This window comes from Diadema antillarum, unplaced genomic scaffold (genome assembly GCF_040938485.1).
Source record: "Diadema antillarum isolate AM-2024a unplaced genomic scaffold, OU_Dant_1.0 seq00000696_RagTag, whole genome shotgun sequence".
Classification (NCBI taxonomy): Eukaryota; Metazoa; Echinodermata; class Echinoidea; order Diadematoida; family Diadematidae; genus Diadema; species Diadema antillarum.
The window spans coordinates 2,577,338-2,595,824 of record NW_027271601.1 but is presented as its reverse complement, the minus strand read 5'-3'; the positions used below and the strand labels follow the sequence as shown (position 1 = coordinate 2,595,824).

Genomic DNA, 18,487 nt, shown 5'->3' with positions numbered 1-18,487 from the left:
GTCTCGTGAGCCTTGTAAGTGTAGTGTCGGTCTCGTGGGCTTTGTTTGCTTACTGTCGGTCTCGTGAGCCGTATAACTCCTGGGCTTATTTTACTTGATGTCGAACTCGTGGGCTTTCTTTACTCAGTGTCGAACTCGTGGGCTGTATAACTGGTGGGCTGTATGACTTGTGAGCTGTATGACTCGTGGGCTGTATGACTTGTGAGCTGTATAACTTGTGGGCTGTATGACTCGTGGGTGTCGGTCTCGTGACGTGCACCCAATTTATCAGGTGTTTGTGAATGTGGAAGAATGCGAAAAAGAACCAGTTTTAGTGCAAGGGTCTTATTAAAGGTTAAAAGTGCATCACAAAACGCGTGGCTGAAAAGAAAATAATGACACTGTAAAGATTTGAATAATGTCACTTCCCATTGGCTGGTTTGATTTTTGACTTCTTTTTTTTTTCATTTTGAATGTGTCTTCAAATTTTACCACCATGTGGAAAGTTTAGACATTGTTTGTGTGTGATGACAATCATGGTAACGTGTATTCATAATCATCATCATCATCATCATCATCATAATCATATTGTATATAATAATTGTTTCATGTACATGTGTAGAGTATTTTTCAGTTCTTCGATTTCCAAAAGACTTTCATATTACGATCCCATAATACGTAGCAGTTCATGCATGTGATGCGGGGCAGATCAGGGTGCATGGTAGTTAGAAAAAGCCAGCCCTATGGTATGTGACGAACAAAGAAATGGTTGATAAAAGATTTACGTATTTATTCTTTTTTTTTTTCACTTTGTGTTTAATTTTGTGTTTATTGGTTTAATTCCGGTAGAATGTCGATAGATCCAGTAGGTGGCATTACACTTTAGGGCTTTTTACACTTGTGTTTCTTAACCCCGGACTTTCTCTGACCCAGGACTATCGTTAGTCCCGTACCAATTTTTTCAGCTTTTTACACTCGCCAATTAGTCCCGTACTATCTCTTGTCCGGGGCTAAGGAGAAAACTGACCTTTTTACACTCGTATTTCTTAGCCCCGGACTTTCCAAACCACATGAATTTTCATAATTACGCTGTGTACTGTACACGTACACACACGCACCGGCAGCACTTGATTACCTCGTTTCTGATTGGTCAGTGAGGGTCGGACTTCGTCTCCGTCGCTTAGCCCAGGATTATTTTTTCGTTCTGTTTACACTCACTTGCTTGGCACCGCAATTGCGGTGCTAGCACCGCAATTGTGGTGCTAACCCCTGCTATTTTGCAGGGCCAGATAGTACCGTACTATCGGTGGGGCTAGCCCACTTTGGCAAAAACGAGTGTAAACAGAAAGTGGGCTAATGATAGTCCCGTACCAACGGTGGGGCTAAGGCCCCCCCTTAGCCCCACCGTTGGTCCGGGGCTAAGCAAAAATTTACAAGTGTAAAAAGCCCTTTTGATTGATTTAAACATGTAGGCGATGGGTTAAAAAAAATTATAACAAAGGCCAAGTCATTGCAATGGTTGAAACGTTCGCGAAACCTAAAACCTATAGAGCGTACGAATACTTTTGCGCGCTTTGGTCACGAGTTCACCAGAAGAGATCAAAACAGAAAATGTTATTCTTTGCAAAAGCTTGTTTTTGATCAACTGATATACAGGAATGCAGCAGCAATTATCAACATTTCCTCGAATTACTTGCCATCAGAGAAACTACAATAATATACCGATACAGTTTATCCTCTCACTTTGGAATATAGTGCTTGAATGGAGAAGTGCATGCTATCGCATTCTTAAAAAGTCCCTATTCACCATTTGCAGATGGATAAAAAAAGCTTTAGTGCTTCAAAATAGTTCTAAAATGTGACCTAGAGATAGAAACAACCAATGTAATTTTTTTTTATCAGTACAATCAATATTAAGTATGGTTACATATACAAAATGTGAACAATAGTTTTATCAAAGTGGTTTTCTCGAATTATCTACAGTTATGGTTTCATGAGAAAATTACTGATATCTCCTTATATTTTAGGAATAAATGCGAAATTTTATATGGTATGATGTTTTGTGATACAACTGAACTGTACATATGCATCAGAATGTGATGATTCCATAATCGGTGCGCTCAATGATAAACAGTGTTTACCCTCAGGACCTATATAAGGCTTTCTTGCCTACCCTATAGTATAGTGTCAGGATAGGGCGCGGTATAAGCCAAGAAGGTCACCCGTCTAGCCCTTGAGACCTCGCAGGTTGGCTAATGCGTTGGATTAAAACAATGTCACGCATGATTATACCACCCCTGTTTGTAAGGGACCCATCATGCAGAGGGCGCAAAAACAGCAGTGTTCTACCTCAGTATACTTCCGATCTCTCTTCGTGTATGGAATATGTACGTCTCCTATTTTCAGCGTATGAAGTGTAGTGACGAAGCATATGAAACAAGAAAACTGTGTAGGCTTGCCTGTTGTAGTAGCCATCAACCTATATACAACCTGGTCAAGGTTAAGCTACATGGAAACGTGGGGACTTTGTCAGTGGGCTTCGAAGCAAAGGTCCGGGGCAAAGGTTACGCCGTATAGGGCCTATTGGTATCGTGAAAGTAATGAGGGCATCTTCCCGTGGACTGGTAGCTAAGAGAGAAGGTAGCTGATAGCCAGGGTCTGTAATAAACATTCATAAGCAGATAATCCCATCCCAGTCCTATACAGTCAAACTGCTGTACTTGTTCCATCTATACATGCTTTGATGTATTGTTTCTTGATATTGTACAGCAGTGCTAACACAAACACAGCGCAGATACAGATTAAAAAGGATAAGATAATGGTATAATGATTGCATGGTATACTCATTCCCATGTGACACCTAATACCAAATGATATGAAATTGAAAGCCTGTTAATCTTTACTCATACGAAAAAGACTATGAATTTAACTTTCTTAAGAGAGAGAGAAAGCTTTGCGTTATACACCATCACGTTATGATGTTACCACAAACCCCTCCCCGTCATTCACTTCACCATGCAAACCTTCAAACAACACATAAACAGTCTTACTGTGGCCAATAGAACTCGACGAATGATTATTAGGTTGTTCAATTCGTTACCACAGCATGTAGTGCTATCAAGTCGCTTGATTCTTTAAGAGGATCTACGAGTGCGTCATCATCTCTCAGTGCCGTGACAAAAGGATGTAAGACCCTCATTGTTTAAATTAATTTCATTTGTTTTATTTCCACACAGTCACTTGTTTCAGCGACAAGCTGTTCTTCCACAAGTCCGTGCATCTTAAAAACAGTGACATCACAATACTGTAACAGGAACATAACATAATCCACAAATCATACAGAAAATAGCAAATATACAATTAAAACTAGAAATGTCGCTATGGCGACTGGTATGCCTCCGCCATAATGCATGATTCTCCTAATAGGTCTAGATAGTACATGTGGACAATGTGTGATTACATTTTCACAAAACTGGCAAAATATTGAAATGACAAGTTTGTCACAAATGTGTTGAATGTTCACCTTCCTTGACCTTGGTTTAATTGGATGAATAGGAGAGCATGTATTTGGGGATTTAAGGACTTTAACTTGACTTTGACCCATTCATACATTTATGCATTCAGTAATTTTCATGGTACCGGTATGGAGAAAAAGTGCAATTTCTGTACTGAATAGTAAATTGTTACCATGTTCATCTGGCCTTTGACCCTAAAATTCATAAGATAATCACGTTCAGGTAGAACATGCATAAATATGCAGTAAGTTTCATGATAAATTGAGCCACTTCCGAGATATGGAGGAAAAAGTTAGTTCAGCGCTTTCACTTGATCTTTGACCTTTTGACCTTTGAGGCAAAAAAAAAGAAAAAGAAAAAGAAAAAAAAAACTCTCCAGAGAATTTCTATTAGGTTACACATGCATACACCAAGTGTAAAAAAAAAATAATCCTGCTGGCATTGCATGAACATGAGGGAAATAGTAAAATTTTGAAGTGTTGCACTTGACCTTTGACCCCTGACCTTTGACCCCATGAACCCTACATTCTCTAGATAATCACTGCCAGTCAGTACATGTATATACTATGTTCCATGAAGATACCTTGAACAATTTTCCAATTTACAGAGAAAAAAAAGAAGTTTTAATACTTTTACTCGACCTTTTGACCTTTGACCTCATGACCCAAACTTTCATCAGAGAATCTAAATTGGGTAATACATGTATACTCTAAGTTTCAAGAAAATATCTTCTGGCATTACATAGATATGGTGGAAATAGTGAAATTTTATGTATTTGACCTTGACCTTTTGACCTTTGACCTTGAACACGTGCACCCAAAAGTTGATAGGCACAACTTCACCCCCTAATACACATACATGCCAAGTTTCATTAGGATACCTCAACAGGTTTTGATAGTTACCTTGTCCACAAAATTCATTACGGACGGACGGAAAGACGGACGGACGGACGGACGGAAGGACGGACGGACGGACGGACAACCCGAAAACATAATGCCTCCGGCACCACTTCGTGGCGGAGGCATAAAAACACAAAACAACATCAAAAAGACAACATCAACAGTTGAGCTTACAGGCTACCAATCCCATTCCCTATACTTCCACCATTGTTGTTGTTGTTTGTTTGTTTCTTTTAAAAGATAGTTTTCTCAACTGAAATACATTCATTTTGTGTGAATGTTGGCAGCGCCTATTTACATTGATGATGTAAAATTATTGGTGTTACATTATTGATGTGAAATGACATTATAAAAGTTCAATATTTACAACTTATGGCCAGCATTAAAGGCAGGTTGCAATGAGTAGATTCTGAGATAATCTTGTTTATTTCTTTGTCTTCCAGCTGGATGCTATATTCAGGGAGCGGATTCCAAACTTCAATATAACTACCTCAAACGTTATTGGGATGAGGTGAGCCAGTGTTTGATTTAATTCGAAACCGGTGAACCATATAACAATTGATTTACACGATGTAATTGCTCATCTCTTCAGAAGAACGTTCGTGATTTATACCTGTGATGATTTGTATAATCGTAGTGTATTCTCATATCTATGGAACGCCATTAAGGAAACAATACAAAATTCATTTCACTCCAGCCAATATTCATTTCACTTTTAACAAATACATTTCACTCACAAACATTGATTTTACTTTTTATAAAAATACATTTCACTTTTCACAATAATACATTTCACTTTTAAATTAAAATTCATTTCACTTTTCACAAAAATACATTTCACTTTTGAATTAAACTTTATCTCGCTTTTCACAAAAATACATTTCACTTTTGAATTAAAATTCATTTCACTTTTCACAAAAATACATTTCACTTTTACATAAAGATTCATTTCACTTTTCACAAAAATACATTTCACTTTTACATAAAGATTCATTTCACTTTTCACAAAAATACATTTCACTTTTAAATACAAATTCATTTCACTCTTCACAAAAATACATTTCACTTTGGCGTACCATATCACTCAGACGAAACCATTTCACTGCGCTAAAACCATTTCACTCTGATAAAACCATTTCACTCCGATAAAAAAAATACGTTCCTCTTTTTTCCCGGCCAAAAGGTGGCGCCAGTCTGGGAGGAGTCACAGTGCGCCGCCATGGCACTTTTGAGCTGAGGTGAGTGGCCGGCCAGCTGGCCGGCTGGCTATGCAGTACCTAGATTTAGCGCGCTACGCTGGCGCGGAAGCGACGCGAGGCGAGCTAGCAGTCGACGGTCCTCGCCTCGGCCTCACTCACATGCACGCTCGTGCCGTTACATGCATACGTACTACATCGAGAATTGAATCTACGCCTGACTTGCTGAATAACGTGTGTTTTACAACGCTTTTCAACAGCGATGTTGTGGGGTAAGTTTGATGTCTGACTTCTTGTGATCGACATGCTATTTTTTCCGGTTCAAAATGAGTATTTTTTGCCGTTTAAATAGTATCTCGAAGCTGACATAGTATTTTTCCTCTTTCAAAACATTCCCGTGTTTATAGCTGGCTGCTGACCCATCTAAAAAGGGATTGATGTGACTTTTTGTTCATCAGGTCGGCAATACTTCGTGCTTTACGCAGATACCAAGATCGACGGTGCCCTAGAAGCATAACTTGTTAAAAATTAGGCCTGAAGATTGCATTTTTAGAGGCCAAATAATGTATTCTAGTCCTCTGGAAGGTCACGTGATCGCATCTAGTGCGGAAGGGGACTTTTTCGGACCGTAAATGCACCGTTGTTAACGATCTCTCTGGAGGTGCAGGGTCAGTCCCATATATTGAAATTAGCGTTGTTCATTCGCTCAATTGGAACTTCGTGATATCGTGTGTTGTGTACAGTGAGTCAGTGTAGGCCGGTGGCGGTAGGCCTACAATTGTATGTGGCGATGGCAATTTGTAAATTTGAATTTACAACTTATTCACAAAAATTGTACAGTGTACAATGTGTATGCTGTCTATAATATCCTTCGTGATAGGCTGCATTTTATAGCCCTTTGAAGATTATAGAAGAAGAAGAAGAAGAATAAACAGGGTCTGACTCTTAGTCTTCATCTCTTAGTAGTTAATTATTATATGATTTACTCATCACTTAATACAAACAAGAACAGTATAGATTCAATATTATTATTATTATTAATTTTTTCTTTCGCATGGAGAAAGAAGGCACAAGAGCGATTCTAGTATTTGATGTAAACATAATTTTCATGACATGTTTAAGAGTTGACCCGGCTGCAATGTTAACACTAATAGAGTACCAGGCTATTTGAATTTTTCAAGTTGGTATACAAGTTGTCAGTAAATATAGAGATGTATTATTAGTCTTCCGCATCTACAATTTATAACAATAAAGTTTACGAGGATGTCTGAATGAAGGCAATTATTCTCTGAATAATATGAAGAGTTTGTTCGCAAAAACCGATAAGTCCATATTTGCCAAATGGAGATATTTGCGATTAAAGGTCAGGAAAAATAAAGAGAATACTAAGAAAAATTTTGCTTCTTTTGACCATAACTTCAAAAATGCCCTTTTATATGTAGTGACCAATATCTCATTTAAAAGGTGTTATTTTGTACTTTATGACAGAGACTGTACTTGAAAATCTTCAAAAATGGACTTATCGGTTTTTGCGAACAGACTCTTCATATGTTTACCATAGTACAGTGCATGTCTGTAGTTTCTCTCTGCTTGAATTGGGGTTTACTCCAACATAATGTTTTCGGACATGTTATTGTGAATAATGGTTTATAATATCATCTATGATTAATTTGGAGTAATATCTGAAAAAGTTGTTATGCATTTTCTAATCCTTTCTCTATTTGTGTCACATTGTATATGTAGGTATCCCCAGTACCTGACATCACACCGATGGAACATGCATATTTAAGGTGATTCTCTTCTCTGTGGCCTCCAGGAAAATCTGCATGACATAAACGAGAAGATCTACACTGTCAGTTCTATAGTGTATTTTGTTTTCTTGGATGGACACGTACCATTCAATCTCTGACAGATTTTTATCAAGGAGAGCACTGCTGTTTTGCAAGCGCTGAGTGACTTCCTCACAAGAATAGAAACAATTGATTAGTACTCCTGTCAACTTTTTCATTTCATTGAAAAACCTAGAGCAGTGTGTGATCATGATAGCCTACCTCAGAAAGGTGCTAAATATGTGATATGATACAATAGGAAGAATGAAGTTGATATACAATTGTAACATATTACAGTATGTTACTGTATATCAACTTCATTCATCTTTACGGTAACATTTTTAGTAAAGAGGATGTACATGTATATTCTTTGAAAAGCACGGTTGTTGTAGTAAATGTGAAGTTCGACCATTACAGATACATCAATGTGTGGAACTATGCAAGATAGTATATGTTAGATTATGTGCATATAAATTACTTTGGGATCTGTACAGATGGCAGAATTATGAGCCCTGATTAAACTAAATATTATCCTTCATGATATTCTTGATAAATGTTATGGAAGCAAGTACATTGTACAGTATGAAGTAGTATCTGGACGTACATCCATTACTCGACAGGGGGCATGTCTTGTTGCTAAAGGTATGAATTTAATTTGTACATCATCACTGAAGCACTATAAGAGGTTTAGTTAGTACATGTATGCATGTTTTATTGCTAATATTTTGGTTGTGACCCATTTCAGAAGAGGTTTCAAAGATGTAAGAATTCTGTTCGATCAGGAAGATACACAAGGTATGTCACCAAAAGGAATTGAACGGTCAAGACTAAAGGGATAAGGAAGATGAAGATTTTGACACAACAGTTAGATAGATGATACATTACATTAGTACTTCCCCCAAATCAACCAAAATTTTGAACATGTTCGCATTGAACGGGCATGCTCTTATTAGATACCTATAAAGAAAAATTGTGGACCTTGTGAAAGGTAAGATGAACAGATTTTTATAACACCTGGGGGGTTTCATGTTGGCCTGTAGTCTACCCCAGGGTTGTCGAGTGTTGTTACTGGTAAGGGGTTCGAATACACATTGTGTCATTCACTCAGTCATAACCATGAAGAGAGTGACACACAGATATTTTAAATGTGTATGATACTGCTTGTGTACATGTACTGATACATGTGTATTCAGTTGACAGAGATGTTGGGATGATTACCTGTAGTTTGCCTTTTGACATTTCAGATAAGATTATATACAGTCAATGCTAAAGTTGGGAATGAAAGATTTCTTCACATAGATGTTTTTGCAAGATGCTAGAAGGCCAAATCTAATCTGTCTGCTTCGATTTCCAGTAATATTGATGTTTTAAAGTTACTTTAAATTTTTTATCTGTTTAGTTTCCAGTATAAAGTGTACTTCATACAGTGGCGGATCCAGTTAGGACCGCAACTGGCGCACGCCCCCCTTTATTTTTTGTTTAAACAAAAGAAATTAAAAGAAAAAAATGGGGGGAGGGGTGCATGCGCCCCCCTTTAATTTTGTAAACGCGTCCCCTCTTTACGGAATTCCTGGATCCGCCCCTGCTTCATATGTAGTATGTACACTTCTGAATTGTTGATGCAGCTGCCAGTTCATGTGTTTGAAACATTGGCAGTGTGACCAATAGATACATTGTACTTGCCTTCAAAGTATCTAAGGGCATATGTACACCTTCAAAACATTCTCTGCTGTTTGGACTGTCGATGAAGTTTATATATTTTGTACATGTTTCATTTTGTTTCCAGTAAGTACACTTCATATGTACAGCTGTATACATGTACACCCTCAAATTGCTCTTGCAGCTGCCAGTTTACTGTCACCCTCTATTCATGTGTGTGAAACCTTGGCGATGTGAATACTATAGTAGATACATGTATGTGTACCTGCCTTCAGAGTACTCAAGGGCATTTGTACACCCTCAAACATTCAAGCAGTTTGAACTATTAATGAAGTTATCTCTGTACATGTATCATTTGAGTGAAACCTTGCCAAAAGTGTAGATGGCATGTAATTTACAGAGTATTGCCTCAAAACATTTGTGGTATTCTTGCTTGATTTTATTCACTTACAAAACATTCAAGCAATATTCACAACTGTTTCATGTTTGTGCAACATCGGTATCAGTATAGTTTATTGCCAGTGTCAAAATTTGCCCGCAAATTATTTGTACAGATCTGCTCAATACAATGTAGCTCTGCAATTGTTCAAACTACCTGGTACATTCATTTGCTCTTGTCTTATTACTGAGCTTCACCAGAAGAATTTTTTTTTTTGAAATGTTCACTGTACATCACTGTTGTAGTCAAGACAGACTGATCCTACTCGCGTTCCTACATGTACTCACAAGTCCGCTGACAGTTGTATACCTTTCGTAGGTCTCTTACATGCCACTTGGCTGGAGACTGAGTCCAATACCACCACCAAAAAATAAATTAAAAATAATTAATAAATGGATGAATAAATAAATGAGAGTTATAAATAAGAAAAAATAAAATGATTTAAAACTGCATTTGACTATACTGCTAAAAAGTAGATAAAACTGTAGACTGCTTATGCAGCTCTTACTTTAGGTATTATTTTTTTTTTGTTATGTGTGTGATACATTGTCATGAAGATTGGTGGATACCTTGAAACTTAACTGCAATGTAGTTCTTTCAACACTTACATGTAATAAATATATATATATATGTATATATATATGGAGATGTGTATATACATTTATAAAGAAAAAAAAACTTGTGGATTGTGCTCCTTTCTCTGTTGTTATTAATAAAAAAAAGGTATTTTATTAATTGATGAGAATGGCACATGCAATAATGTATGTAAATTTCTCTGCCTAGTTAGGTAGGCCTATAGTAATAGAGTGAAGTAATGTAGTGAAGTCCTTGGGATCAACAGCTTTCTTTTGTTATATCAAAATGTTGTTATAATCAAGCATGTAAAAAAAAGTGGATAATGTAAGCGGAATTTCGATATAATGTAACTGTGTTCACTTTAGCGGAGTGAACGGTATAAGTAGTGGTTATAATGTATTTGAGTGGATGCTTAGGATGCTTTGAATTGAGAGAGAGTGATGTGAATGATTGATGGCAGAATGAAACTGAGAATCAGACACTTCCTGTTGACGAAATCAGAAGGGTGGACAAAGCAAACAAAACAAACATACATTGTATTATGAATAACAAGAACAAGACATATAATCAAAAAAAGAGAGGGAGAGAGAGAGAGAGAGAGGCCCAGCAAGAGGCTGTTTACTATTAGTACGTAATGTCTAATGACAGACACAAGTACAGTATATCACAGCTAGACGCTCGAAACTGACCACGTGTATTTAAGCTGGGGTCGCTCATACAGTAACACACACGTACAAAGGCATCGAGGACACACGTCAATTTCTATATGTGGGACAGTACAGTACTTCGCGATTTCGTGCCGAGAAAAAAAAAGGAATGACATCCCTATGATATCAGCTGACTGCTGACCCATCTACAAATCATCACATTACACTTTTAGGTATCATCTTAAAGCTGAATAAATTTCCTTTTACATGATATAACTTTTGTTGGTGCCCCACGATGAAAAAGAAGACTTTTAGGAGAATTTTAGAAGAATATCTGTATCCATTATTTCCGGAACATCTGCAATTAGTTAGCCACGAAGTTGATAATCTTTCATGTCGTTCTTGGAAAAATCAACAAGATAGCATCCAAGTTTTAACCTTTACCTATCAAATAAAAGAAAAATCATGTGAAAACGTAATTCAGTGACCAAGATATGAGCATTTCAAAACGATTCTCCAATCGCGCTCTCTATGACTTGCGGGGTCAACTCGCGTGCGAGGACTTGGATATTCTAGACGCATTTTTCGGGCTTGCCGACTGACTGGCTACTCAGTAAATCTAGGTACTGCATGCATAGCCAGCCGGCCAGCTGGCTGGCTACTCACCTCAGCTCAGTGCTAACAAAGTGCCATGGCACTGTGACTCCTCTCAGACTGGCGCCACCTTTTGGCCGGGAAAAAAGAGGAACGTATTTTTTTTTTATCAGAGTGAAATGGTTTTATCAGAGTGAAATGGTTTTAGCGCAGTGAAAGGGTTTCGTCTGAGTGATATGGTACGCCAAAGTGAAATGTATTTTTGTGAAGAGTGAAATGAATTTGTATCTAAAAGTGAAATGTATTTTTATGAAAAGTGAAATGAATCTTTATGTAAAAGTGAAATGTATTTTTGTGAAAAGTGAAATGAATTTTAATTCAAAAGTGAAATGTATTTTTGTGAAAAGTGAGATGAAGTTTAGTGCAAAAGTGAAATGTATTTTTGTGAAAAGTGAAATGAATTTTAATTCAAAAGTGAAATGTATTTTTATAAAAAGTAAAATCAATGTTTGAGAGTGAAATGTATTTGTTAAAAGTGAAATGAATATTGGCTGGAGTGAAATGAATTTTGTATTGTTTCCTTAATGGCGTTCCATACATATCGGTACTAACTTTGATGAATCTCACTCTTTTGATGAACACTTGCCACTATTAGATAATAAGGAGTTAATTTTGTTCAGTGCTTTCTCTCATGCAAGTATAGCCAACAAATAATCCACATAAGAAGTACAAGGAAAGAACATTGGTTATAGTTACTATTTATCCAACTATACGTGATAATCACCTTGTTACAAACTTTATGAGAACGAAGTAAACCAGACGAGCTTTGCACTATAAACTCGTGGTTATGAGAACCAAAGGCAGGTGTGGAGACATTTTATGAATAAAGTAGATTTATTTGCAAACTCATCATTCACACTATTATTTTGACAGAAAATCATTGCTTTTGATTAATTTTAATGTATTCTTATCTCTGAATACACCATGCACTCACTATGGATATTTTATTTTCACCTAAACCGACTCCATGTTACAGACATTTTCCCGAATATGTTCTGTCTTGAATTTGGATGATTTTATTAGACAGACTTTCTTTAGAGTTAAATCTGCTGTGGCTGTATGGACTAACTAATGCAATAACTTATCACTTTCTCACATCATGTCGGTTATGATTTTGTAAAAATTACATCAAATTAGCTAAGAATGATTGCAGAAATGTGATGAACTTTTCAAGTAAACGGTAAATGTTGATGACATCATGCTTTAAAAGATACAGAAAGGAATGTGTTTCTTGGAAAAACATACTTTCAATGTTGTACATCTGCAGGACATCCCAGAGCAATGGTAAGTTCGTAAAGTTGGCGTTGTTTGAATAATTATTGTTCCGTCTCACTTTCCCTTTTGGATTGGTTCAAGGTCTGATCAAGACAATCATCTGATTGCCTTTGTGATGTTGGAGTTTAAGCCTCATCTGCCCGACGATGAGCGAAGAGAGGTGATTAAAGTCCTTTATGAGATCGTGGAGCGGAACCACACCCTTGGTACCTTGAATGTCGCTGAACTTTACGTCAGTGCACCTTACTCAGGTAGAATCCTTTGCTTCCGTGTCATTATCATTATTTTTCAGTACGTGAAGGAGACCGCATGGTAGTAATTGCATGGGCAGTATACAGACTAGACTCTCCTAGAAGTGTGCACGTCACGAGACCGACACCCACGAGTCATACAGCCCACGAGTCGTACAGCTCAAAAGTCATACAGCCCATGACTTATAAAGCTCACGAGTCAGACAGCCCACGAGTCATACAGCCCATAGTTCGACACTAAGCTAACAAGGCCCAAGAGACCGACACATTAAGTGCCATGTTGTATCTAACGAACTCGTGGGCTTTTTTACCTAGTGTCGAACTCATGGGCTTTTTGCGTACTGTCAAACTCATGGGCTGTATGACTCGTGAGCTTTATGACTCATGGACCTGTTTTCAATGTCGGACTCGTGGGCTGTATGACTCGTGGGTGTCGGTCTAGTGGGATGACCCCTCCTAAAATGGTTGTTTGTTGATAACAATTTCCCGTTATTATATGTGTGTATGTGCATTTGTGTGTGTGTGTGTGTGTGTGTGTGTGTGTGTGTGTGTGATTTGGCTAGTTAATGCAAACATAAGTTTTGACTAATTGCACAATCGTTGACTCATCCCGACATTCTTGCGGATCGTGATGTAAACACGCTTACTATATTCAATACAGATGTGGTTGTGTGGAGCACAGTTTCTGTGCCGAAAATGTCATAAGCATTGGATTTACTAAATGAACGTTAACTAGATCCTACTCAGAAACTAATGATTACAAGGAACGTAGACAGGCCTTTAATATCTCATAGAGAGACAATCATGCCATTATTACAATATTGGACGTTTATCGTGCATACTCATTGCACTTGTATCACACATACTCATCGTGAGAAATTGATTTCACATTTACACTTAAAGAAGAAGAGAGATTGTCTGTAATATCATTTTTGTAGCAGGGTAAATTGGATTGTCATCAACGATCTGCATGTTTTCTTGAATACACGTCACAGCCAAATTTGTGCGGATAAGCGATGCCTGCAAGATCACGGGCTGCCCGCGGGACATGAGCTGCACGTCAGTGGGCAACGAGTGCATAGCCATGTGCGCCAACAACGCGGACTACTGCCTCAACAATGCTGAGTGCAAAGACAAAAGTTTCCCTGTCACTTGCATGTAAGGCTCAAAAACGTCATTATTTTGAGTGCAGAGAGCTTTGAATTTCCTTGCAGTGCAAACACTTTAAGAGAGGAACCCAAATCATTTACACCATTTGGGTGAAACCTTAAAAGTTCAATGCCTTTCCATGTTTAAGTGGACTGCAATAATTTGATTAAAAATAAAAATATATAAACCAATACAAGTATACAAGAACTATGTTAATATAAAACACTGAAAGTTATGGTATTAGTATGTAAAGTTCACATACTTTCTAGCAGTGATGTTGGTCGAGGCCACTTACAGTATGTGAATTGATGAAATGATGTCATCACCACACTCGCCTCCCGATGATCTGCACACATATTTTAGTCAATTCTTTTTTAAACGAAATCGAGAATTTTCTGTATCCTTCTCATGATGCTGTTTTAGTGTTGCAATAGCATGAATGACAACTTTCAAGGGATTTGCAGTTTTATTTGTTAATTATTGACTAAAAACGTGATTTCTTTTGTTTATTTGTCCCTGTTCGTGTAAAGCTACTATTCAGTTCGAGAGGAATTACTAAATACATGTATAATAAGGAAGTCCCCCTTCCCCCGTTTTTGTTTTTCTTTGTTTTTGGTTGTTTTTTAAGTAAAATTGTTGATTAGAGATTGTTTGCGACATTAAATTTTACCTGTCTTATCTTGCTTCTGGAATTCCTTTCGTTTCATCGTGCAGGTGCAGAGAAGACTTTAGTGGACCGCGTTGCGGACACAAGATGTCGGACGATGACCATGCCAAAAGTGAGAGCAGTAATAGACCAGTTTTCTAATATATCAAAATTTAATACATGTACCTACTTTCAAAGATTAACCTGTCAAACCAGAAAGGCTTGCCTGAGCGTGACGTTTGCCCGACATAACGCTTATTCGTGCAAAGTATATTTTAGACCTGCAGTACGTTTAGTAAGTATAGACGGATGTAACAGCTTACTACTCGGCTATTAGAGAAAGTTGGTATTTATAAATTTGAATGCGCTAGTCAACTGGCCTTGAAGCGTGAAAACATATCTGTTGCACAATTGGATTAAAACGATGAAAGATAGATCGAGTAACATTATGTCGATCTCGAATATAATTCTGGTAATAGACAAATGGGTAAGACGCCATTTAAGTTAGATGTCCGATTTAGCAGTCTTGGTTGGATTTGGCAATGGCGCTGGACATTTTTAGTTTCAAAAGTTTTAGAGATCAACTGCTGAGTAAGGAATTCGTAGGTCGCAAAGCATGTCTACAAGTACAAAGAAGAGCGTTCAATAACTATTTGATCAGCGAAACTACATGAATACGTCAGGAACAGTAGAGAAATTATATGATGTCAACATTCCTTTTTCGTGCTTTCTTCGCTTTTGATGGTCAGGTTTTAAACCAGTCAATTCTATCATAGTATTTGTTAATTATTCGCTTTCTGTGCAAATGTAAAGATTTTTTTTTCTTGTCAAGTACATTTATCAGGAGTTTATGAAGTTATGTATTGTTTGACAAATGCTTAGGTGAATTTTGAAAATTGTTGAATGTTGAAGCCTCATCCATTACATTATTGTTAATTTTTGATATTTTCTTCTTTGATATGCAGAAGTATCAAAATTAATCAATTTGTTTGTGTGTATGTTTTTCGCAGCAAATCTCTATGTCGGTATCATCGCGGCGAGCTCGATTGCAGGCATCATCGTACTGGCCATTATCGTTGCGAGTTGCATCAACCTATTCAACAAAAGAGGCGGCCGTACCGGAAAGTATGATATACTATGTTTTTCATACAGTTCACAGTTCAGAGTTAAAACGGACACTTGATAACTTGAGAAATAATTTTCAATATGACTTTTTGATATGACGTTATTTTCTTTTGTTATTTTGAATGTAATTTGTTCAATTTGTTTTAGTGATAATGTGATTGCAAAATGGATAAGAGTTATTGTAAAGCGCGTTGGGAACATTGTTTTGTTATATGCTTTATTGAAGCTTTATCGTTATTGTTATTATTATTGTTATTATCATTGTTATTATTATCTCTATTATTGTTATGCAAGATGACTATACATACGTTTGTTAAATTGAATATGAAACAGCAAAATATTGCCCTTTTTATCAAGGTTGAACAAGATTGTATTCCCATACCTTCATCTTCTGCCAAAAGATATGAGCATGTTATGTTAACCGTGATGGACGTTCTTGTTATTTGTAATAGCTTGCGTTTTTGCAGTTTCGCGAAATTTGCTTCGTCTCGTCATCAAATATCCCAGCAACCTGAACGATACTATACTTTCGATGAAAGTCCAATATACACGTGTATTTCTGCTTTATGTTAGAATATCGTTAGATCAGAGACTGTAAATAAGTCTAATGAACCATCTCACTGTGTGGTGCTAGATCTGACGAGCTTTTCGGCATCGAGAACGTGGTCGCTTTGGAGCTGAGCGACGAAAAAATTGAGATCGACGGAATCGGCACCCAAACAGACGAGAGTTTCCTCCTTGCGCGATCCCACAAGGATGGCGTACCGCCAAAACAAGGCTACGCCCACAAGATCATGCAGACAAACGACTCATTCCTATTGACGAAGGCACAGCTGCTCAGGTCCCACGGAGTGGTATCTCACAACAGAGGGGCGGGCTCTCCGGTGGGCGTGGTCAGCGCTAACACGGGCCGGTTGAGTGGGCCGAACAGCAACAGGGTGATAGAGGGTGGAGCTACGCCAAGTACGAGTTCCAGCAGCGCAGGTGAGGGCCATGTCACATCAAAAGTACCTGATGTTCTGACAAATACTTCAACATTTCAATACAGATATTGATTGTTGATTTCAATGTAGACTGCATGTATTTACTTCATGTCGAGTGTACTATGTTTGTTTGTTTGTTCTTTAACGTGTGTGTGTGTGTGTGTTTGTTCGACATGAAAACATTGCCTTTCGATTTATTTATGCTGAAACTTTTCCTCTAATCCGTTCAGAGGATGCAGACTCCAATTCAAACTTTCGCCACAGAATTCTTTTTTACTGAATATTCTTTTTCTTTCTTTCTTTTTTTTTTTTGGTCGTTTTAAAAAGTGATATGGCTACAATGTTCTTTCATACATAAACGTTATTGTTTGCAGCCAATGGAAAGCCGAGAAAGGCGTCAACCAAGAAGGAGCGCGCTCCATCTTCACCCGACGGTGACGCATCCACGTCGAAATCTGACGCTAGCACACTCCCAACCAGCAGTGGGAAAAGTGAGCAGCCGACACCAAGCCGAGAAAGCGCGCCCATTCGCTCGGATGACAAGAAGGCGGAGCATCGCGCTGACGAACTGACCAATGGTAATTCTCAAAGCGGGGCGGAAAATGATGTCAAGAAACCTTCCCAAGTGAACGCGGATCAGTCGAATGTGGGTGAGCTCTACCCGGGCAGGAAAATTCTCAAAGTTTAACAATGCATTGCCTCGCTAGCTGTCCTCCTTGCTACTTTGAAACCTGTGGAAATGTAGCAACCACCAGCACATGCTAGTGTGCCTCTAGTGTATGTCATTTTACTTTCGCGTTCGCTCCTCATACTACTTACTCACACATTGTGGTGGTTCATGTTTTTGTGTTGTTTTTGTTTTATTCCGATACATTTGTTTCAGATGTACTTTTTTCTTATCCGCTTTCAACAGATTGACTAGAAGACATTCTGTATTTGTATATCTCATCATTAGTTTATCCATAGAACGTTGCTCTTTTCAGTACTTTCAGATTCTGTGTGCCAAAGACGGAAATTCGATGAGTTTTTATATGAGAGTTATGCGCGTGGTTCGTTAGAGCAGTGGTGTCACTGAAGAAACTATCACCATGAATAAAGAGGACCTTATCATTATCATTATTGCATTGTATTCTACAGTGTTCTGCAGCTATATTTGGCGCTCAAACAGACAATGGTTGACCGAAAGTAGAACACTTTGCTCCGTATCTTTGTCGTTTACAGACACATGTCTCCTATTTTTCTCTGTTAGAATAAAAACAGATAGAACCCCCAGCGGTGTTCATGTATTTTCATCTTGTCTACTCAGTATATATTGCAAGCGTGTTTTTGCCGGTCTTCTTCCGAAACCACAGTGAAATGTAGACAGCATTATTTTTTTTTTTTCATGTTGTATCTTGGCACATCTGAAATAATTTTGATATCAGTGTTTCAAATTTAACCCTAAAGGGGCCGGGCTTTTTTGGCTATGCTCAGACCGGGGGGGGGGGGGGGGGGGATTTTGCATGCGTGAGACCCGCGTCATAATCTACAAGATTGTGTCATAAGATTTTTTGAAACAATCAATTTCTAATTTTAATTAATTAATTATGCAAATTAGGCTCAAGATGACATTTTAGCCTAATTAAAAGCATTGAGAGTCTAATTTTTGATCTGTAAATCTGTTTT

At 37.7% G+C, this 18,487-nt stretch overlaps 1 protein-coding gene across 1 annotated transcript in view; it reads left to right on the top strand.

Annotated features, from left to right (window-relative positions):
• LOC139737580 (uncharacterized) overlaps positions 1 to 18,214 on the top strand; it is a 38,461-nt gene extending 20,247 nt beyond the window's left edge. Inside the window, exons 5-11 of the mRNA XM_071648262.1 lie at positions 4,837 to 4,904; positions 12,750 to 12,902; positions 13,901 to 14,077; positions 14,783 to 14,847; positions 15,725 to 15,839; positions 16,474 to 16,823; positions 17,197 to 18,214. Of these exons, the coding sequence (XP_071504363.1) occupies positions 4,837 to 4,904; positions 12,750 to 12,902; positions 13,901 to 14,077; positions 14,783 to 14,847; positions 15,725 to 15,839; positions 16,474 to 16,823; positions 17,197 to 17,510 (1,242 nt within the window). The 3' untranslated portion in view covers positions 17,511 to 18,214. The remainder of the gene's footprint in view (positions 1 to 4,836; positions 4,905 to 12,749; positions 12,903 to 13,900; positions 14,078 to 14,782; positions 14,848 to 15,724; positions 15,840 to 16,473; positions 16,824 to 17,196) is intronic.
• Positions 18,215 to 18,487: the final 273 nt, after the last annotated feature.